Genomic DNA, 22,141 nt, shown 5'->3' with positions numbered 1-22,141 from the left:
TAAACAAGTTAGCAGGCCTGTTTGAGGCGCTTCCACCGAACACGGATTTGCTCGGTTTATTTATATATTTTTCTAAATCCCGCTTCGCCCAACTTTTCCGCCGCTTTCTTAAATAGTTCGCCATTCCGCGTTCTCCTTCCATCCATGTACTTTAGGATGTTCAACTCCTTCAGCTGACACAACATAAAGGTTGTCTCCTCGTCTGTCCAGAAATGCGTGGTTCTCGCTTTAGCACTCGCCATGTTGATACCGTTGATACTACGCTGTTCCACTTCCGGGTGAAAGACCGCCGCGGGGACTTATGGATCATGCGCAGAACGCCTAGGCCAATTCGGGGCCGATTGAAGCGTATACATGCTAGAGTAAATCCATCCCTAGCCACATTATCTAGGTGCGTTAGTCCGACTTCGAGAAATTCGATTTATTACGATTTCAGTCGGACTAACACGTTTACGTGTATTTTAAAACTCCAGTTTTAGTCGGACTAACACAATAAGTCGACTTTTTCTAACATAATGTGAACGTACTGACTGACTTTGTCAGTCTCAACTGACTGCAGGTATCCCCACCCTTATAAACAATACAATTGCTTAATGACCGAAACCAACGACCAGTTTCATATGCAAATATGGGTGTGACTATTAACTAGAGTTACAATGGCCATGTGTACTATTCACAGAGGATTTGGGAATGTTTGCAATCACAGCATTGCAAGATGGTGACAGATGTACCCTTAGCCTCTTAGCCCTCCCGGTTCAGGGATGGTCGTTCCCTCTTCACATAGATGGCCTCTTTGACTCCCCATTCAAACCAGTGTTCCTCTCTGTCAAGGATGTGCACATACTCATCCCTGAAAGAGTGGCCGCTGGCCTGTAGGTGGTGCTGTGGAGTCCTGGCCTGCCGCGTTAGCTCTCCTGCGTTGTGCCACCCTCTTCCCCGATGTACAAGTCACAGCTATCCTCCTGGCACTTAACAGCGTACACTATATTGCTCTGTTTGTGCCGGGGGACCCGGTCCTTGCAGTGGACCAACTTCTGGCGCAGCGTGTTTTGGGGTTTGAAAACAACTGAGACGCAGTGTTTGGAAAATACGCGTCTCTGCTTTTCCGACACTCCCGACACATACGGAATCACCCCTGGTTTACACTTAGACAGCTGTTGTCCTTCTCTCTTCGATCGGCTGGTGCACTGTTTGGGCGTCTTCCTGGTTTTGACAAACAAACACCCAGTTAGGATAACCACACTTAACCAGGACCTGTTTAATGTGTGATTTTTTACCTTCCCCGGCCGCTGTATCAGTGGGGACGTTGTCAGCTCGGTGGTACAGCATCCTGATGACTCCTAGTTTGTGCTCCAGTGGATGATGAGAGTCAAACCCTAAGTACTGATCAGTATGTGGTGGTTGTGTTGGTTTAAACCAACACAGGAGAGCTAACACGTCAGGCCAGAACTCCACAGTGTACACCATCTACAGGCCAATGGCCACTCTTTCAAGGATGAAGGTTTTGCACATCCTTGATAGGGAGGAACAGTGGTTTGAACGGGGGAGTCAAAGAGGCCATCGATGTGAAGAGGGAAACACCATCCCTGAAGGGGGGGGGGGCTAAGAGTACATCTGTTACCATGTCTGTGAATGTTCTCATTCATCCAGGTCATAGTTATCCAAAGGAATTGAATCAAGTGCAACTGGACTTGGTTATATATCCGTGAAGACGTTTCGCCTCTCATCCAAGAGGCTTCATAGAGGCTAAATATCTGAGTTTCATCACCAGCCAGTCAGACTAGCTTGGTCTTGTCAGAAAGGCACGAACTGATGAAGCCTCTCGAATGAGAGGCGAAACGTCTTCACGGATATATAACCAAGTCCAGTTGCACTTGATTCAATTCCTTTGGATCTGTCACCATCTTACAATGCTTTGATTGCTGCTATTCCCAAATCCCCTATGAAAGGTACACATGGCCATTGTAACTTTAGTTAATGGTCACGGTAATTTGCATATGAAACTGGTCGTTGGTTTCGGTCGTTGTGCTACTGTATTGTTCATAAGGGTAGGGATACCTGCAGTCAGTGGAGGCTGAAGAGGTCGCTTAGATGATGATGAAACGTCTCTCAGTAAACGTGTCCAGATGAACTGATTCGACCTTCTGGGATTCTGGGATTTCCTTACCTCAATTATTCAAGGTATCCTTAATTGTTATGTCTCATTATACAAGTACAAGAGAGTAAAATTCCTGTGTTTCGGCTCCTCAACACTGCAGCAACAGTACCATTAAAATGACAACAATACAACAACAAGAAAAAAATCAGTAATAATAAATAAATGGTGTGCGGTGTATGTAAGGTACGGTGTGTGTAGGCCCTGCCTTAATAAGTGTGCATGTGTGTGTGTGTGTGTGTGTGTGTGTATATGTGTGTGCGTGTGCGTGTGTGTGTGTGTGCGTGTGTGTGTGCGTGAACTGATGATCCGCTGAAGACCATAGGTCAGTGCTAGTTAGTCCAGCACCAGGCTTAGTGTCTTTAAAGTTCTTTGTTCAAAAGCCTGGTTGCTTGGTGTAAAAAGCTGTTCCAGACAGAGCCTGCTGGTCCGGGCTTTGAGGCTGCGGTTCTGCTTGCTTGACGGTAGCAGCTGGAACAGCCCATAGGTGGGGTCTTGGATAATCCTACGGGCTATGCTGACACAACGTCCGTCATATATGTACTGGATGGAGGGAAACTCACATCCACTGAGCATGCATCAAGACATGAAGAGTTCCAGTAATGGAATACTTCGCATTTCATAAACGTTGGTCACGGGGCGTCCAGGTAGCATAGCAGTCTATTCCGTTGCCTGCCAACACGGGGATCGCCAGTTCGAATCCCTGTGTAACCTCCGGCTTGGTCGGGCGTCCCTACAGACACAATTGGCCGTGTCTGTGGGTGGGAAGCCGGATGTGGGTATGTGTCCTGGTCGCTGCACTAGTGTCTCCTCTGGTCAGTCGGGGCACCTGTTCAGGGGGGGAGGGGGAACTGGGGGGGGGAATAGCGTGATCCTCCCATGCACTACGTCCCCCTGGTGAAACTCCTCACTGTCAGGTGAAAAGAAGCGGCTGGTGACTCCACATGTATGGGAGGAGGCATGTGGTAGTCTGCAGCCCTCCCCGGATTGGCAGAGGTGGTGGAGCAGCGACCGGGACGGCTCGGAAGAGTGGGGTAATTGGCTGAATGCAATTGGGGTGAAAAAGAGGGGAAAAAAGCCACAAAAAAAGAGGCAAAATGAAAACAAACGTTGGTCACCATCATGAACATCTGCATGTAAATAAATCTTCTTTCTGATACTAAACTTCAGACAACAGCTAAGCAATGAATCTCCAGACCATTAGGGGATTTTCCATAGGAAGAACTACACGAACTCCCAGGCTGGCACGGACTACAAGTGAAACTACCCCGTAGTCGGCCCTCTTGAGTGTTGTGTTTCCATAGCGATGTAGGAACCACCGGGCTCCTGAGTTGACATCATGAGCCCGGTGGTCCCTACATCCAAAGATGTAACCCTATTCTTCTGTCTGTCGGCCCGAACACCCCGTGAACAGTCTCTGCATTGGGGCGGATGGAGGGAGAAGACAGTTGTACAGACGGGAGACAGGAGTCCTGATGGCGGTTGAGGCAGAGCAGGTTTTCTGCATTTATTAGCTTCCTCACACAGCACCACTCGCAGCATACAGAGGCAGCTTGTAACACAAAACAGACATTTTGTCCATTTTTCGGCTGATTTCTCCATTTCGCTCGATCGAAATTCTCTAGTGTTGCACTTGCTACCACACAGGTTGGTTGCTGGCTTATAAAAATGGCGCTGGTTGAACATCGAAGTAGTAGGCTGGTTGCTTCCGACGTTCAACCAATCGGCATTGAGCCCCGCCCAGCAGGTTTTCAGGGCCGCTCAGAAGTACCTACCCCAGACCAGGGACTACAGACGTTCCCGTAGAAGTCCCAATAAGAGTTCCGGTCAGGGGTAGTTCCTCTAGTGGAAACACGAGCAAAGCTGCCGGCCCCCTCATTTAGTAGGACTATCCCAAAAAAACCATGACATGGCGCCCGCCGTTTCATGTCTGCAGGGTAGCAGCTGAATGTGGTAGAAGGAGGCAGGTGACAGGAAATGTGGAAAAAAATTGTTGGAGCTAAAAAGTTCCTGAAGAGCTTTATCAACAAGTACTACAACATCAGGAGCTAAAACCCAGATCCAGCTGTTTTTGTTTGTCTGTCTGTTAGTTTGCTTTTGTGTGTGTGTGTGGGGGGGGGTTAGGCACTGATGTTACAGTACTGGTGGCACTGGTTTTATTCTGAACGGGTCTCTGGGATTCTGAACATTCAAACACCAGAGCAGTTACCACATATCACCACAGGTGACATGGATCCAGGTCATAACTTTAACATCTGTCCTTAACTGAAAGAGTGTGTTATGGTCATATCTCGAGAGTCAGAAGATAACCACCACCGCTGCTTCCTGTCCTTCCTTTCTCCTCTTTGTAGGACCTGCTGATGTACCTTCTCCAGCTGGTCCAGGCCTTGAAGTATGAGAGCTTCACTGACATCCAGGGGGGCCTGGAGCCAGGCAGCAAGAGGGACAGCCAGGGCCTTGGAGAGACTTCCACAATGGAGAACCTGGACAGGTCAGTACCTGGGACGGTAATTTTACCTCCAACCCGCCTGCACCTAAATTATGACTGTGGCTGGTGAGATGGCAACCTCCACCAAACACGCAGGGGAACCAACCACTTAGTTATTTGTTTTTCTTTCTGAAATTCATTTTGGCTGTTGAAATACTTGAACTGGCTGGCAATGGAGGCTAGAGTCCAAAGCTTTTGCTCAACAAGTCAAGACATGGAATGGTCCGGAACCTTTGCTGCTTCTATATTCGTTGTACCTTCACTGGTGTCAGCCAGAAATCTGCTCATTCGCTGGAGTTGCGTTAAAAATAACTTAATGACCATTTTATCAGGGAGCATTGATGGGGCTTGAGTGATTTCACTGGCAGATATTTTTGGACATGTTTTGGAGTTCTGCCTTGGCTTCTGAACAGGCAAACTGTTGCCTAATGCTTCATGTGCATGTTGATCTGACCCTGAAATAAGAGAAGACCACAGTCTCACAACTGATACGTTTCTTCATCGGTCCGTTACGTAGTGAGCGCACCGTCTTGTCAGTATGTGTATTGTTCTCCTCACTTGGTGAGCTGCCCTGTGTCTTGCTGGCATTTCAGCTGATGTATGTTCTCTTTGCACAGCTCCCAGATCCTGACGGGTCCATCTGTGGCCTCGCCTGCTACCCAGAAAGGCAAAGATGGGGCAGATAATGAGAATTTAGAGGTAAAGGACATATTAATACTATTTTTATTACTCATGTTGCAACAGATAGGCAGGGATAAGTGTGAATATCATGCTAACACAGGAAACATTCAGTCATCCCCGGTCATCCAGACTTGTCATGTCGGTCATGATGTTGAACATGACCCACAAATGTTGTATTCTGTCAATTCTATAAACACAACATCCATTGCACGTTGTCTGTCTCGGGAGCGAGATCCCTCCTCTGTTGCTCTCCCTGAGGTTTCTTCCTGTTTTTTCTCCCTGTTGAAGGTTGGTTTTTTTTTTTAGGGATTTGTTCCTTATCCGATGTGAGGGTCTAAGGACAGGATGTTTGGTTGCTGTAAAAGCCCCTGGGACGAATTTGTAATTTGTGATATTGGGCTATACAAATAAAATCAACTTGACTTGATCACGTTGACATTTCTCAAGTTTGGTTACTGTCCAGCATGCTGAATAACGGGCTCGGAAACAGACTGTTAACGTTGTCACTGTAGTTGTGTAGCTGTAAATCATGAGTAGCAAGATGTCCTGCTGGTATCGGTAAGATGTGTTTGACGGCCTTTTTCCATATGATTGTTTTGTAGCAAGACCTGTGCACGTTTCTCATCTCCCGCGCCTGCAAAAACTCCACACTTGCCAACTACCTGTACTGGTGAGTACACTTCCTCATGGTTTTTTTTAGATTTGTTTTTCTCTCCAGTTGTACTTGGCCAATTGCCCCACTCTTCCAAGCCGTCCCGGTTGCTGCTCCACCCTCTCTGCTGGTCCGGGGAGGGCTGCAGACTACCACATGCCTCCTCCGATACATGTGGAATCACCAGCCGCTTCTTTTCACCTGACAGTGATGAGTTTTGCTAGGGGAATGTAGCGCGTGTCAGGATCACGCTATCCCCCCCCCCCCCCGAACTGGTGCCCCGATTGACCAGAGGAGGCGGTAGTGCAGCAACCAGGATACATACCCACATTCGGCGTCCCACCCGCAGGATACAGCCAATTGGGTCTGTAGGGACGCCCGACCAAGCTGGAGGTAACATGGGGATTCAAACTGGCGATCCCCGTGTTGGTAGGCAATGGAATAGACCGGCGCGCTACCCGGACACCCCAGTGCCTCATAATTTTGTCTGAGTGTAAATGTGTTTGCATGTGTCTGTCATAGTGACTGTGTTTTGTGTGTTTCAGGTATGTGATAGTGGAGTGTGAAGATCAGGACACGCAGCAGAGAGACCCTAAGACCAACGAGATGTACCTCAACGTCATGAGGAGGTTCAGCCAAGCGCTGCTGAAGGTCAGACCGCGGCCCTGGCCCTCATGTTACCTTCAACAGCATTTCCCTCCAAAATGCAGTACATCCATTTGGTTTAAAATAGGCCAAAAAAAAAAGAGGAAAAAGATAGTGGATGTTTAATGATCATCTTTTTCATAAAACTGATTTAATCATCCAACAGGTTGCCATGCTTGGTAAGTATTTTAAGTCATGGTCCAAAGTGAGTTTGACACTGATAACCAAATAACCACAATCTCACAGGAGGCAGATTTGGACAAATCTTCGGAATCAAATTCTTTATTCGGTACTTATATATATAAACATACTCATTTAATATATTCTGTTCAACTTGTCTTCCTATTTCTATCTATCTTTTACTTCTCCGTTATCTGTCTGTCTCTCCTTTTCTTTCTTCATCTTTTGTCTTTTTCTTTCTCTTTCTTCATCTTCTATTTTTCTTTCATCATCTTTTTTCTTCATCTTCTCTCATTCTTCTTCATCTCTCCATCTTTCTCTTTTTCTTTCATCTTCTCTCTCACTTTTTTCTTCATCCTCTCTCTCTTTTTCTTTCTTTGTCATTCTCTCTCTCTCTCTCTCTCTCTCTCTCTCTCTCTCTCGCTACACCAGGGTGATAAGAGTGTGAGGGTGATGCGGTCGCTCCTGGCTTCCCAGCAGACCTTTGTGGACAGACTGGTCCAGCTGATGAAGGCTGTGCAGAGAGAGAGCGGCAATCGCAAGAAAAAGGTACAAGAATAATCCCAATGCTGCCAAACGCCATCGTTCCAGACACGTTCCAGGGTCTCTCTTCAGTCATTTAAACTCACACACACTCTCTCACACACACACACTCTCACACACAGACGGAGCGTCTACAGGCGCTGTTGGCGGATAATGAGAAAGTGAGTCTGTCAGAGATCGAGCCCATCCCTCTGCCACTGGAGCCGCAGATCAGGATCAGAGGCATCGAACCCGAGACAGCCACGCTCTTCAAGGTACTGGAGAATCTACACTGGCCCATATCGCCAGTTTGTTGTTGTGGTTAGAGATGGGCTTAAGTAGGCTTATTTCACAACCCTTACTATAACACAAAAGTTTGGACAGAATGTTCTCACCTAGAGTGTCAATGTGGTATTTCCACTCAGTTCAACTTCAAGTACTCTGTCAATGTTTTTCATCCAACCAGACCGAATCAGCTGGTACCCAGATGTTTCATATTTCAGTGCCTAACCAGCTGCAGTTTATCTCCAGGTCTGATGTGGGTTTTTTTAAACCTATCTCTGAGAATGTCCTTCTGTGTGAGTCAGAGTGCCCTGATGCCAGCCAAGCTGATTTTCAAGGCAGAGGACGGGGCCATGTACCCAGTCATCTTCAAACATGGAGACGACCTGAGACAAGACCAGCTTATCCTCCAGATCATCTCGCTCATGGACAAGGTCAGTACGGACTTCAGTCACCATGATGACAGGAAGGGAGTTGACAGAAGCCAACAACTAAAAAAAAAAAAAAAAACCTTTGTTAAGGTCGGGTAGGTTGACTGCTCCGCTAAATCATAGTTGCGTGTCATTTTGTTCACCAAAATCATTTTTACATGAAGAAGTAGAATCTACCATCCGCAGTGAACAGAGGACAACAGATTTTCTTTTCCTGCCATGATATTACCCGAAATCCAACACCTTTTTATATATATTTATATTGCGATAAGAAAAATTACAGGAAGTTTCACCAGATGACTTTAATAACTATTTGAAAAGAATTAATCATTCTAGAATGATTGGGGTGATTTTGTAGGGGCGTGCATCTGTATAGGAAATAATTTAAAAAAGCTGAATTGTATAGATTTTGGTTTTTTTTTCAAGAGTAGTGTATAAATACCTAACCATCATGAGAGCTGAAAACTTCTGTGTGTTCCCTACTGTGGCACAGTGGTTACTGCTGTCACCTCACAGCAAGAAGGTCCTGGGTTCGAACCCCGGGGTTGTCCAACCTTGTGGGTCATCCCAGGTCGTCCTCTGTGTGGAGTTTGCATGTTCTCCCCGTGTCTGTGGTGGGTTTTCTCCGGGTGCTCCGGTTTCCCCCACCATCAAAAAGACATGCATGTTAGTGTTAATACTCCTGTCTGTGTCCCTGAGCAAGGCATGGCGAGACCAACTGGAGCTGGTCCCCGGGTGCTGTCCGGCGGCTGCCCACTGCTCCTAGCAACACAGCTAGGATGGGTTAAATGCAGAGAGAAATTTCCCCACCGGGATCAATAAAGTATCTCAAACTCAAAGCAGGCAGAGAAAGCACGGTCCAAAATTCACAATATGTAGTCTACACTTCACCAAAGTAAAAACAATTAATGACAGAGGAAAAAAACCCTCCGGTCTTAAAGATAATTTGAAGTTTTAAAAATCCATACAACTGACATTGCTTTTCTTTTTGCAACCAAATCTTTCAGTGTTTTTCTCCTCTTCCTCACTATTTTCAGGTTGTGGTCGATGACAAGCGGGGCTTATGGTTATTTGATAAATTGATCAAGGTTGATTGTGATTGGTGGTTCGCTGTGCATGCAGAACCTGCATGTCACTCACGAGCAGCAAACTCCCGTGTGTCCAAGAACCCTTAAACTGGAGTGAATCATATCAGACAGACTTCTCTGGTAGATTAGTCCTGGAAAATAAGAACCGTGCGAGATTTCCTTCTGCATCAAGCAGCAAAAAGTTGCACCACGAGGTGTTTTGAGTTCAATTGCCTTCCTTCACATCTCACATCCCGCTGTGTGACTACTGCGCATACACACACTGCGATAGCGACGCTTAAACGACATATCGTGCAGCCCCGTTTTGAACCCGCTACAACCTCAGTGATATTTAAGGAACTGGCACCTCCCCATTTTCTCAGACACAGCTGCTTTGTGACTTGTTACGAAAAACTCGTGGGTTTAACATGCGTCTCTTCTTTGCACCCACAGCTGTTGAGAAAAGAGAACTTGGACTTGAAGCTGACGCCTTACAAAGTGCTGGCCACCAGCACCAAGCACGGTGAGGGGCGCCGACGGCCCAGTACTCTCTGACAGCAGCTACGTGAATATTCAAACTGTTGCTGACGGAGATTCAGGGCTACCATTAGACTTTGCATGTTGACGCCATTTTTCATCACAGAAGTCAGATACCACCTTTAGTGCTGTCAGGAATTCAAAACCCTGAAACTGAAGTGGTCAGGTTCACATTGAGTGGCAGTATAGATCGTGACAGTGAACATATAGGAAATATAACAGGATGGAAAGCAAAAAAAAAAAAAAAAGGTAAAAGAGCAGAGAATTTTAGGTTTAGTAGGGAGATTTAACAGTGATCTTATAGAATCTCATCTACACATTACAGTAGCTGTAAGAGCGATTTATTTGTGCTTCATCTGTTTAACCAAGAAATCATAAAACCTGCCCAAAAGCACCCAACTTCGCAGGGTACGATAAACCAAGCACTTAAAAATCTGTTAAACAGGGGCGTCGGGGTAGTGTGGCAGTCTACTCCGTTGCCTACCAACACTGGGATCGCTGGTTCGAATTCCTGTCTTGCCTCTGGCTTGGTCGGGCGTCCCTACAGACACAATTGGCCGTGTCTGCGGGTGGGAAGCCGGATGTAGGTGTGTGTCCTGGTCACTGCACTAGCGCCTCCTCTGGTTGATTGGGGTGGAGGGGGAACCGGGGGAAATAGCGTGATCCTCCCACGCACTACATCCCCCTGGTGAAACTCCTCACTGTCAGGTGAAAAGAAGTGGCTGGCGACTCCACATGTATCGGAGGCGGCATGCGGTAGTCTGCAGCCCTTCCCAGATCAGCAGAGGGGGCGGAGCAGAGACCGGGATGGCTCGGAAGAGTGGGGTAATTGGCCAAGTACAATTGGGGAGAAAAAGGGGGGATAAAAATCTGTAAAAGCAAACTCTGTCCAAGTTAGTCTTCTTGTGATTGAGGATCACTTTTACATGGTGGACCTGGCCAAGACAGTCGGAGCGCTTTTTTTTTTAGACATTACGGCAATAAAACAATTCAAGAGTCCTGATCAATTTCAAAACTTTAGTAGTGTGATCCATTTTTTTTTTCAGATGTCACAATGCTTCCTGCTGCATTGCCTAGCTTAGTCCAAGTATCAGCATTGCTCTGAGAAACTGTCCTTCTCTTGTAGGTTTTATGCAGTTTGTTCAGTCTGTTCCTGTGGCCGAGGTTCTGGCGACAGAAGGGAACATCCAGGTATGTAATCAGAAGCAGAACCAGAATACTTTATTAATGTTGTGTCTTCATGATTAGTATTAATTCCCCTTTAATAAACCAAGCCCTTCCCTTTCCCCCGGTGTTGTCATTCAGTACCGGTCAAGACAGTGAACATCATCATCACTGCCTGGGAAATGAAACATGGAGCAGGATAGTTGAGGCGATATTCCGTCAAAAAACAAACTAGTGTTGGGCCGCGTTAACACATGAGTTACAATTACGATCACAAACATGAACCTTTAAGTTTTACAGCCTGTGGTTGAACTGGGACTGGAACCAAAATGGCGATTGACGTGGATCCAAATCTAAATTCAATCCCAGATTACTACCAATCCCTACGGATTATCACAGAGGAACCAAAACCACAACCTGGAAAATCCAGCTGAAATATTATAAGCGGCAGATGAAGCACATTCAGCTTCCTGCCTCCATGACACGTTAGGAAGGAAGGAAGTCGTACATCATGACCGTTCCTTTGTTTCCTCGTCTTACAGAGCTTCTTCAGAAAACACGCCCCCAGTGACAAAGGGCCCTATGGCATCAGCTCGGAGGTGATGGACACCTATGTTAAGAGCTGTGGTGAGTCCTCCATGCAAAGACCCCGCCAACCTCAGTCCATCCAACACATCAACGCTTTAATCTGGAAGTGCTTTACAACAGAATGACCACATGTTCACACAGTTAGCCATGAGAAGTCTAACCCCCAGCTTGTGCAGTCCATACAACATCAGCCCACTGAGCCATACAGAACCTCAGTATACTTTATTTGGACACCGTGATCAAGATATTAAAACCACAAATGAAAGTGTCACAGCATGGGGGCGTCCAGGTGGAGTGGCGGTCTATTCCGTTGCCTACCAACCCGGGGATCGCCGGTTCGAATCCCCGTGTTACCTCCGGCTTGGTCGGGCGTCCCTACAAACACAATTGGCCGTGTCTGCAGGTGGGAAGCCGGGTGTGGGTATGTGTCCTGGTCGCTGCACTAGCGTCTCCTCTGGTCAGTCGGGGCACCTGTTGAGGGGAGAGGGGGAACTGGGGGGAATGGCGTGATCCATGCGCTGCGTCCCCCTGGCGACTCCACATGTATCGGAGGAGGCATGTGGTAGTCTGCAGCCCTCCTCGGATTGGCGGAGGGGGTGGAGCAGCAACCGGGACGGCTCGGAAGAGTGGGGTAATTGGCCAAGTACAACTGGGGTAAAAAAAAAAGGGGGGGGGTCACAGCATACAAACTGTTGTATATTTGACTTAGCTTGGTACTGTTTGTTCACAAGATGGCAAGCACAGTAACGTAAGCAAAGTTAATTCACCCAAAAATGGCAAATACTCACATTTTCCAGTTCTAACGAGGCAACATAACAACCAGTCATGTGACATGGCAGACCAACAATATCAGCCAGCAATGCTGTGCGCACTTTGACATCAGTAAGATGTGATTTGCCTGAATGAACAAGATGAATTGTTTTTGCGTTAAGTTCTCTGACAACACTTCCCTCTCTGCACCCCAACAGCTGGTTACTGCGTCATCACCTACATCCTGGGAGTCGGAGACAGACACTTAGACAATCTGCTGCTGACTAAAACTGGTGAGTTAATTCTGCTTCAGCCATTTTTACATGCTTTTCCAGTCGGCGTCTTCGTCAGAGAAGACTTCCTCTGTGCATTGTGAGAAACAATACAAGTTAGACTGCAAACAATCCAAGAGTAACTTGAATCAACCAGTTTCTATTTTCCCCCAAAGAAAATGTTGGAATGGACACAATCTTTGTGGTTCTATCGTGCAGGTTTGTCCATTAAATTTCTGGGTATTTTTTCCCATTTTGATGCATCCAATTCTGTTCTCTTAATGTCCCGCCATTGCGAGCCCCATACAGTGGTGAGGAAGGGTGAAAATTAGGGCGTCCGGGTAGCGTGGCGGTCTATTCCGTTGCCTACCAACACGGGGATCGCCGGATCAAATCCCCGTGTTACCTCCAGCTTAGTCGGGTGGCCCTACACACACAATTGGCCGTGTCTGTGGGTGGGAATCCGGGCGTGGGTGTGTGTCCTGGTCACTGCACTAGTGCCTCCTCTGGTCAGTCGAGGCCCCTGTTTTTTGGGGGGGGGGGGGACTGGGGGGGCGGGATAGCGTGATCCTCCCACGCACTACATCCCCCTTGGTGAAACTCCTCACTGTCAGGTGGAAAGAAGCGGCTGGGGGCTCCACATGTATCAGAGGAGGCATGTGGTAGTCTGCAGCCCTCCCCGGATCGGCAGAGGGGGTAGAGCAGCGACCAGGATGGCTCGGCAGAGTGGGATAATTAGCTGGATACAATTGGGGAGAAACGGGAGGGGGACTGTAGCAACACCGGGGCTTGATCCGTGAACCAATGCCTTGAGACCCTAACACATTGGTATTACGTGCAAGGCTCAGTGTTTTCGGTTTTTATTTTTCAAAGCCACCCAGCATGCCAACTTTCGCCACAAGAGGACACTTGCACATGACCTCACACGAACAGGAACTTTTGTAAAATCAGTTTAAAAATCTGGGTATTTTTCGGTGAAAATCGGTAAAAAGCGAAAACGCTGAGCCTTGATTATGTGCCATGGAGGTCTGTGTGTTTGCAGGTTTTCTTTCCAACCCAACACCACAGCAGCTGTTTTCACTGTTTGTTAGACAGACAGGAGGACTGATCAGTGATGACTAACCCCCGCCCCACCAGAACACTTCTCACTAGGGATGGGTACGAAACGCGATATTAAACAGTCACTGGTGCCAAATGATTAAAGACCGTAGTATTGATAAGCTCCGACGGTTCTTCTATCGGTTTTGGAGAACTTAAGAAAATAAATGTTCCTCTTTATTTAGGCTACACAAACGTCTTGCACCTTTTATCTCACCAACTCCGTTTCTACTTTGCAGTAAGATTAAGACATTTGTCTATGATGCAGTTTCGCTATTCCCAATCCAGAGGAGATCTCTCTCTAGGAGCCTGTCGTATGAGTGAGCTGAGGGGCGGGGCCAGTTCTCTCCGCCCCTCTCAGACGTGTGCATGCACACACGCACAGAGACCCACAGATTCTGCTCTCAGTGACAATGGCGGAGAGAGAACTAAACGGTCAAAAAGTGTGGTTGTACTTCACTAGAGTCGATGCTACAATGCTCGTTGCCACAAGTACAAGTCTTGCATGTAAGGACGGAAACACAAGCAAGCTTTCCAAACATTAGCGAAAGTGCCACAAATACAGGCGGGAAAATGCACAGTTTTCGACTGCCTAGTTGCCCCATCCGCCTCAGGTATGTTATGTGTGCTAGCAGCCTACAGCCCACACGCAGCTAATTAAATTATACACACATGGATTATGATTAAAAGTAACACTCTGTTCAGACATGACAAAATAAAGCAATGTTAATTCTGTTAATTTTAATTAAAAAAAATTTTTTGTTCATTTTTGTTTTTTTTTTCTCTTAAAAAAAATAACAAAAAGAACCGACAAGAGTACCGTTAAAGTACCGGATAGAAAGCAGTATCGCTAAGAGTAGTAGTACCGTTAAAATCTTAATGATACCCATCCCTACTTCTCACTTACCTCAGTCTGTTAACAAACGTTAGCCGAAAATTGACTTAACAGAATTGCCGGTTGAAGATCATAATGACATATTGGCTCACCTCTCATCACAATTATTTACCAGCACATCAAGAAGGCTCATTGTAACATCATGGAAACCTAGACTGCATCCTCAAGTTGTCTATCCATTCCATTAACCACCCCCTTCTGTCTTGTATCAGGGAAACTGTTCCACATCGACTTTGGCTACATCCTGGGTCGGGACCCCAAGCCCCTTCCGCCGCCCATGAAGCTGAGTAAAGAGATGGTGGAGGGGATGGGGGGCATGCAGAGCGAGCAGTACCAGGAGTTCAGGAAGCAGTGCTACACCGCCTTCCTCCACCTCAGGCGGTAGGAGGCAGCACACAAACACACACACACACACACACTCTACAGGTATCATTCATGCAGGAAGTGATTATTCTGACTTCCTGACTGCATGAATCAAACCCCACTTTCAAACCAGAGTGCTCATCAAAATCTACTAACTAGACCGAGACAAGTCACATGCACTTGATTCTGATGGCTAATGAGATTTTAAATATGCACCATATAAGCAACGATCATCTTTAACATTACTGCACTCTCTTTACTTCCTGTAGGTACTCTAATCTGATCCTGAATCTGTTCTCTCTCATGGTGGATGCCAACATTCCCGACATCGCCTTGGAGCCTGACAAGACTGTTAAGAAGGTACATGCTTGTTTTTCTCGACACAGAATAAGAAATGGTCCTTGAGGAGCTGTCACTTGACCTTAAAAAGAATTTCTTTGCATTCATTCCCTCATCAGATTTCTAATTACACAGTTTGACTTTGCCTTTCCACCCCAACAAGCTAAGATTCATGGGTAAACACTGTAGTCAACTGCACCTCCTAACAAGTGTTACTGACAAAAACTCACTATATGGCCCAAAGTATGTGGACACTGCTTCTAATGAGTGGATGTGGCTACTTTAGCCACATCGGTTATTGGGAGATGTATAAAATCAAGCACCCAGCCATGCAATCTCTACAAACACTGGTAGTAGAATGGGTCATACTGAAGAGCTCGGTGACTTTCAACATGGCACTGTCATAAGGTGCCACCTATCCAACAATTTCTGCCCTGCTAGATCTGCCCCGGTCAAGTTTAAGTCTGTTATTGTGAAGCGGAGATGTTTTAGAGCAACAACAGCTCAGCCGTGAAGTGGTAGGACACACAAAACCACAGAACGGGACTGGCGAGTGCTGAAGCATAGCGTGTAAAATCATCTGTTCTTGGTTGGAGCACTCACTCCTGAGTTCCAAACTGCCTCTGAAAGCAACATCAGCACAAGAATTGTTCGTCAGGAGTTTCATGAAATGGATTTCCATGGCCGAACAGCTGCACACAAGCCTAAGATCACCGTGCGCAATTCCAAGCTTCGGCTAGAGTGGTGTAAAGCACACCGCTATTGGACTCTGGAGCAGTGGAAACATGAATCACACCTCACTATCTGGCAGTCTGACAGACCAATCTGGGTTTGGCTGATGCCAGAAGAACACTACCTGCCCGAATGCATAGTGCCACCTGTAAGGTTTGGTGGAGGAGGAATAATGGTCTGGGGCCATTTTTCATGGTTTAGGCTAGGCTCCTTATTTCCAGTGAAGGGAACTCTTAATGCTACTGCACACAATGACATGCTCGAGCATTGTTGGATTCCAACTTTGTGGCAACAGTTTGGGGAAGGCCCTTTCCTGTTGCAGCATGACAATGCCCTCGTACACAAAGCGAGGTCCATACAGATATGGTTCGGTTTGCTGAGTTTGGTGTGGAAGAACTTGACTGGCCTGCACAGAGCCCTGACGTCAACCCCATCTGCTTTTGCTTCTGGTGTGGGAAGATGGCGGCGCAAATTCACGTTTGTGGCGGCCCCACCCAGTGCTGTCCATGCAGTGTCTTTGTCCAAGTCTAAGTTGGACAAAGACAATGCATTGTCTAAGTCTGTCTTCGTTTGATGACTGGGAGAGCTGGTGCTGGATCAGCTGGGAGAGCTTGGTCTGCTGCATCCTGTTGGCCCAGGAACACAGCCCTGCCTGGAGCTGTGCCCAGAGGTAACACCGAGAGCGGTCTGACAGGAAGCGGGACAGGCTAAGCTAACTGCTAGCCCATGCAGACCAGCAATTCCGATAACACCGAGGGCGGTCTGGCGGCGACCTCGCCTAGCCTTGACTGTGTTTTTAATGTCGTCCTGTGGAGTGTGGGGAGGTGTGTCGAAAGTGTCTGGCTGGGAGGGCTGGTGTAGGGTCGGCTGGGGGAGCTTGGTCTGCTGCGTCCTGTGGGCCCAGGGACCACGGCCCTGGCCGGAGCTGCGCCCGAACGGGGCACCGAGGGGTGGTCTGGCGGGATGCAGAGGCGGGGCAGGGTGTGTTCTTGTGGTTTTAGGGTGTGTGTTTTTGTCTTTGTGTTGCACTGCTGTGGGAAACGACGTTTTGTTTCCTTTCATGTGCGCAGGTGCATGAAATGAAACGACAAATAGTGTTTCTGATTCTGATCCAACACCTTTGGGATGAATTGGACCTCCGACTGTGAGCCAGGCCTTCTCCTCAACATCAGTGCCTGAACTCACTGATGCTCTTGAGGCTGAATGGGAGCGAATCCCCAGCAGCCATGCTCTAAAATCTAGTGGGAAGCCTTCCCAGAAGAGTGGAGGCTGTTATAGCAGCAAAGGGGGACCAACTCCATATTAATGGCCATGGTCTTGGAATGAGATGTTCAACAAGCACATCTGGGAGTGATGTTCGGTATCCACATACTTTTGCCATGTAGTGTAGATGAATATAGGTGATATGAAAAGGCTTTGTACTGGCTCATTAACATCACTCATTTGTGTGAGTCGGTTTAAATAGTGTTTTCTTTAACCTGGTTGGAGCAGCTGATGGGGTTAAAATATTTCACTTGGGGGCGTCCAGGTAGCGTAGTGGTCTATTCCGTTGCCTACCAACATTGGGGGTCGCCAGTTCGAATCCCCATGTTACCTCCGGCTTAGTCGGGCATCCCTACAGACACAATTGGCCGTGTCTGCGGGTGGGAAGCGAGATGTGGGTATGTGACCTGGTCGCTGCACTAGCGCCTCCTCTGGTCGGTTGGGGCGCCTGTTCAGGGGATAGGGGGAACTGGGGGGGAAAGAGTGATCCTCCCACGCGCTACGTCCCCCTGGTGAAACTCCTCACTGTCAACTGAAAAGAAGCGGCTGGCGACTCCACATGTATCGGAGGAGGCATGTGGTAGTCCGCAGCCCTCCCCGGATGGGCAGAGGGGGTGGAGCAGCGACCGGGACGGCTCGGAAGAGTGGGGTAATTGGCCGGATACAATTGGTGAGAGAAAGGGGGGAAAAAAATATTCAGTTGGTTCCAGATAAGTTGTCAGTCACGTCAGAAATATGCCATCTTGACAAAGATATTTAATATATTTACACTTAACTTTCTGGTAATCCACCCATCTGATACCAAACACAGAAATAACCACAATAACAAAAAAGAATCCAATTACACGATCGATAGTAACACTGCTCCCCAGGGAGTGTTCAATATTCAAATAACAGAACGAGGCTGATTTGTGATTTTGTCCCTCCAGGTGCAGGACAAGTTTCGACTGGACCTGTCGGACGAGGAGGCTGTACATTACATGCAGAGTCTGATTGACGAGAGTGTGGGGGCGCTGTTTGCCGCCGTGGTGGAACAGATACACAAGTTTGCCCAGGTATGTGTAGTCTAAATCAGTGGTTCTCAATCAGGTCCTCAGGAACCTATTTTCTATTACACCAGGTTACAGTCACCTGTTGTTGCAGTTACTTCAGCCTCCAGTTAGGCAGGCTGACTAGAGAAGCCAGCAGGACGGGACAGGTCGCACCCGAGCACCTGACCGAGAACCACTGCTCAGGTTCATCTCAGCACCGTCACGGCGTGTCATAAATTGATATCTCTATCTTGTGAGAAAAAAATACTAGGTCAACAATTAGACATCCCCAAACATATATAAATTTAGAATAACCCATAACTCAGTACTTTCATTTCAGGAAGTAAAGAATAAATATAAACTTAAAACACAGAATTTTTTTATTTAACAATATTTATACAAATATATTCATACTTATTTATATATTTATACAAATATTTGCAATTGAAAAACTGGATAACAGAAATCTTTGACCTTGGAAATAAGAGTTTAAAGTGAGATAGGAGAAATTCTAAATAAAAAGGATACAAAAAGACAATTAGCAGGTGCTGTATGTATTCTTACCAAAGCTGAGGACAATGAAGAATTGATATAAAACATATTAGGAATAAAGATCTTGGTACGGTAGATGCAAAAAAAAAAAAAGTTCACAACTTTAATACCAGATTGCCACTAATGAAAAATGTACGTCTATTTCAGTATAAATTAATGACAAAACATATTATAGTCGAGAGAATTGATAAGTTTGACACCAGACGGATGTTTAAATGGGGCCTGCAGAGGGACTTCATACACGCCTTGTGGTATTGTGAGAAAATGAGAAAGACTTGGGGGAACACTGAAAGATGCATTTCAAGAACTTGAACTCGTAGTTTCATTTTCACCAATGATTTGTCTCTTTCAAAATGTCGGGAAAATAAGATACCCGACTGGATGGCAAGTTTATAGACACTAACTGGAAAAATAAAGAAGCACCTACACTTCAGAAATGGAAAACATTAGTTAAATATTACCTGAATGTTGGAAGGAAAATGTCGGAGGACCACAATAAAGACTAACAGTTGCACAAGACATGGAGCCACAACATCACCCAGCATGCATAAATGTTAAGCAACCCCGTGTTTCGTCTTTATCCTGTCCTGTGTGTGTGTGTGTGGGGGGGGGGGGTGCAATATTACCTGTGATGACAAGTGTATGTGACTGTATACCTGTGGATGAGTAACTCAAACGGTTAAATCATGAAATTTGATTTATTGATGAAATGACATTACCATAATATACTCTCATAAAAAAAAGAAAAAACGCTATATATATATATTTCCCATCTCTCTTCACTGTCCTGTCTTATAGCGACTAAAATGCCCAAAAACATGTGTCATGGAGGGCCGTGTATGTGTGTGTGTGTGCACTGGTTTTCACTCAAAATCATCACCATCTGATTTCACTGATACACCTTCAACCAGACTGAAGATAAAACATTGAAGTCAGCTGGTGTCGTGCCGGGTTTGAATGAAAACCTGAGTACTCCATTACACATGGTTGAGTATCACTGGTCTGAACCAGGACCGACACTTCCTGTACTGTTAGCTGCTGCTTTCCAGACATGTGTGCTAGGAGGTCATTACCTTGTAACAGATGTAAGCTAGGAGGTCATTACCTTGTAACAGACATGTATGCTAGGAGGTCATTACCTTGTAACAGATGTATGCTAGGAGGTCATTACCTTGTAACAGATGTAAGCTAGGAGGTCATTACCTTGTAACAGGCATGTGTGCTAGGAGGTCATTACCTTGTAACAGACAGGTATGCTAGGAGGTCATTACCTTGTAACAGATGTATGCTAGGAGGTCATTACCTTGTAACAGATGTATGCTAGGAGGTCATTACCTTGTAACAGATGTAAGCTAGGAGGTCATTACCTTGTAACATACAGGTATGCTAGGAGGTCATTACCTTGTAACAGACATGTGTGCTAGGAGGTCATTACCTTGTAACAGACATGTAGCTAGGAGGTCATTACCTTGTAACAGACGTGTATGCTAGGAGGTCATTACCTTGTAACAGACATGTAGCTAGGAGGTCATTACCTTGTAACAGACGTGTGCTAGGAGGTTATTACCTTGTAACAGACGTGTGCTAGGAGGTCATTACCTTGTAACAGACATGTAGCTAGGAGGTCATTACCTTGTAACAGACATGTATGCTAGGAGGTCATTACCTTGTAACAGACGTGTGCTAGGAGGTCATTACCTTGTAACAGACGTGTGCTAGGAGGTCATTACCTTGTAACAGACAGGTATGCTAGGAGGTCATTACCTTGTAACAGATGTGTGCTAGGAGGTCATTACCTTGTAACAGACGTGTGCTAGGTCATTACCTTGTAACAGACGTGTGCTAGGTCATTACCTTGTAACAGACATGTAGCTAGGAGGTCATTACCTTGTAACAGACATGTGTGCTAGGAGGTCATTACCTTGTAACAGACATGTAGCTAGGAGGTCATTACCTTGTACTAGTAATATCAGTAGCCAACGCTGCACCTCGGTCTCCGTGAGCCGGTTCAAACTTTACCTTCTGTCTCTCCTCAGTACTGGCGGAGATGAGCAGGACGGAGACGGCCAAGACCAAGCTAGACTGTAAGACACGGACAGACACACACACACACACACACACACACACACACACACACACACACACACACACACACACACACACACACGGAGGGAGGGCGATTTCCGTGGATACACAGGGTACCATGGCTGTCCTGTGTCCTCAGAGATGGACATTGATAAGAAGCCAGAGACAGAAAGCAACCTCCACTGACACTGTTAAACAGAGGCCAAGAATGCACTGCCAACTTTCACTGCAAGACGGCGAAACAAGGACTCGAACGCCTGTGTTTTCTCATGTATATATCATGTACATTAATTACCAAATGAATGATTAAAATGTTCAACTGCACTTGTCCGGGTATCTTCTGTTTGTTTTTGTTTTTTTGCACCTGTGCGTTCCTGACACACGAGCTGGGTTTTTTTTTTTTTTTTCAGTTTTCCCCGATCGCCACAAAGCGTTTATGGCGCTCAGCGTGTTTATTAACCGAGCGTTACGGTCCGTCTGCATCTGGTGCCGCGCCATTCGCTGGGGGTCGAGACAAACCGAACCGAGAGGCCGGTGAGTCACCGCGTCACTGACTCAGCGTTTCCTCAACACATTCAGCCCGGTTTTTGCCCCATAAGCAAAAACTGCATTTATTTATTCTAGAAGATAACGCCGTCTTTTCTGACGGTCTGTTCTGGTGCCGTAAAGCAGCATCTAGCAAACTGTCAGAAACACCCTGAAAGTAGAACACAGCAACTGTCACACACAAGGCTTCCGACATCAGTTATTTAAATGAGTTTTATTTTTTAATAGAAAAAAGGTTTATCTAGTTGACATCTGAAAAGACTTTGTGGTGAACTAAGTGATTTAGTAGCAAAGCAGTTTACTCCTGAATTCACAAAGGCCAGTGGACCCGTTTGGTCAAAATACTAGTAACGTTGTTTTCAGAGTAGTGGATCATACCTATGGTCTTTTGTTTGCGTTGTAGATTTGACTTTAGGCTCATTTCGTCACAAAACTTGAGTCTTGTTTCAAAACCCAACCCCCCCCCCCCTCTTTTTTTCTCCCCAATTGTATCCGGCCCATTACCCCACTCTTCCGAGCCGTCCCGGTCGCTGCTCCACCCCCTCTGCCGATCCGGGGAGGGCTGCAGACGACCACATGCCTCCTTGGATACATATGGAGTTGCCAGCTGCTTCTTTTCACCTGACAGTGAGGAGTTTCACCAGGGGGACGTAGAGCGTGGGAGGATCACGCTATTCCCCCCAGTTCCCCCTCCCAGACCAGACCAGACCAGACCAGAGGAGGCGCTAGTGCAGCGACCAGGACACATACCCACATCCAGCTTCCCACCCGCAGACACGGCCAATTGTGTCTGTAGGGACGCCCGACCAAGCCGGAGGTAACA

At 46.7% G+C, this 22,141-nt stretch overlaps 1 protein-coding gene across 4 annotated transcripts in view; it reads left to right on the top strand.

The window, feature by feature from the left end:
• Positions 1 to 20,821, top strand: part of pik3c3 (phosphatidylinositol 3-kinase, catalytic subunit type 3) — a 28,871-nt gene extending 8,050 nt beyond the window's left edge. For all 4 annotated transcript variants that reach the window (XM_056300277.1, XM_056300275.1, XM_056300276.1 and 1 more), the window contains 15 exons: positions 4,507 to 4,646; positions 5,261 to 5,342; positions 5,927 to 5,994; positions 6,522 to 6,627; positions 7,234 to 7,350; positions 7,467 to 7,598; positions 7,911 to 8,039; positions 9,557 to 9,626; positions 10,767 to 10,831; positions 11,347 to 11,431; positions 12,361 to 12,435; positions 14,620 to 14,788; positions 15,040 to 15,130; positions 18,034 to 18,159; positions 20,724 to 20,821. In XM_056300277.1, the coding sequence (XP_056156252.1) occupies positions 4,507 to 4,646; positions 5,261 to 5,342; positions 5,927 to 5,994; positions 6,522 to 6,627; positions 7,234 to 7,350; positions 7,467 to 7,598; positions 7,911 to 8,039; positions 9,557 to 9,626; positions 10,767 to 10,831; positions 11,347 to 11,431; positions 12,361 to 12,435; positions 14,620 to 14,788; positions 15,040 to 15,130; positions 18,034 to 18,159; positions 20,724 to 20,738 (1,470 nt within the window). In that variant the 3' untranslated portion in view covers positions 20,739 to 20,821. The remainder of the gene's footprint in view (positions 1 to 4,506; positions 4,647 to 5,260; positions 5,343 to 5,926; positions 5,995 to 6,521; positions 6,628 to 7,233; positions 7,351 to 7,466; positions 7,599 to 7,910; positions 8,040 to 9,556; positions 9,627 to 10,766; positions 10,832 to 11,346; positions 11,432 to 12,360; positions 12,436 to 14,619; positions 14,789 to 15,039; positions 15,131 to 18,033; positions 18,160 to 20,723) is intronic.
• Positions 20,822 to 22,141: the final 1,320 nt, after the last annotated feature.

Source organism: Lampris incognitus, chromosome 20 (assembly GCF_029633865.1).
Source record: "Lampris incognitus isolate fLamInc1 chromosome 20, fLamInc1.hap2, whole genome shotgun sequence".
Lineage (NCBI taxonomy): Eukaryota > Metazoa > Chordata > Actinopteri > Lampriformes > Lampridae > Lampris > Lampris incognitus.
Note: the sequence above shows the minus strand (reverse complement) of the source record. Positions and strands in the feature narration are given on the sequence as shown.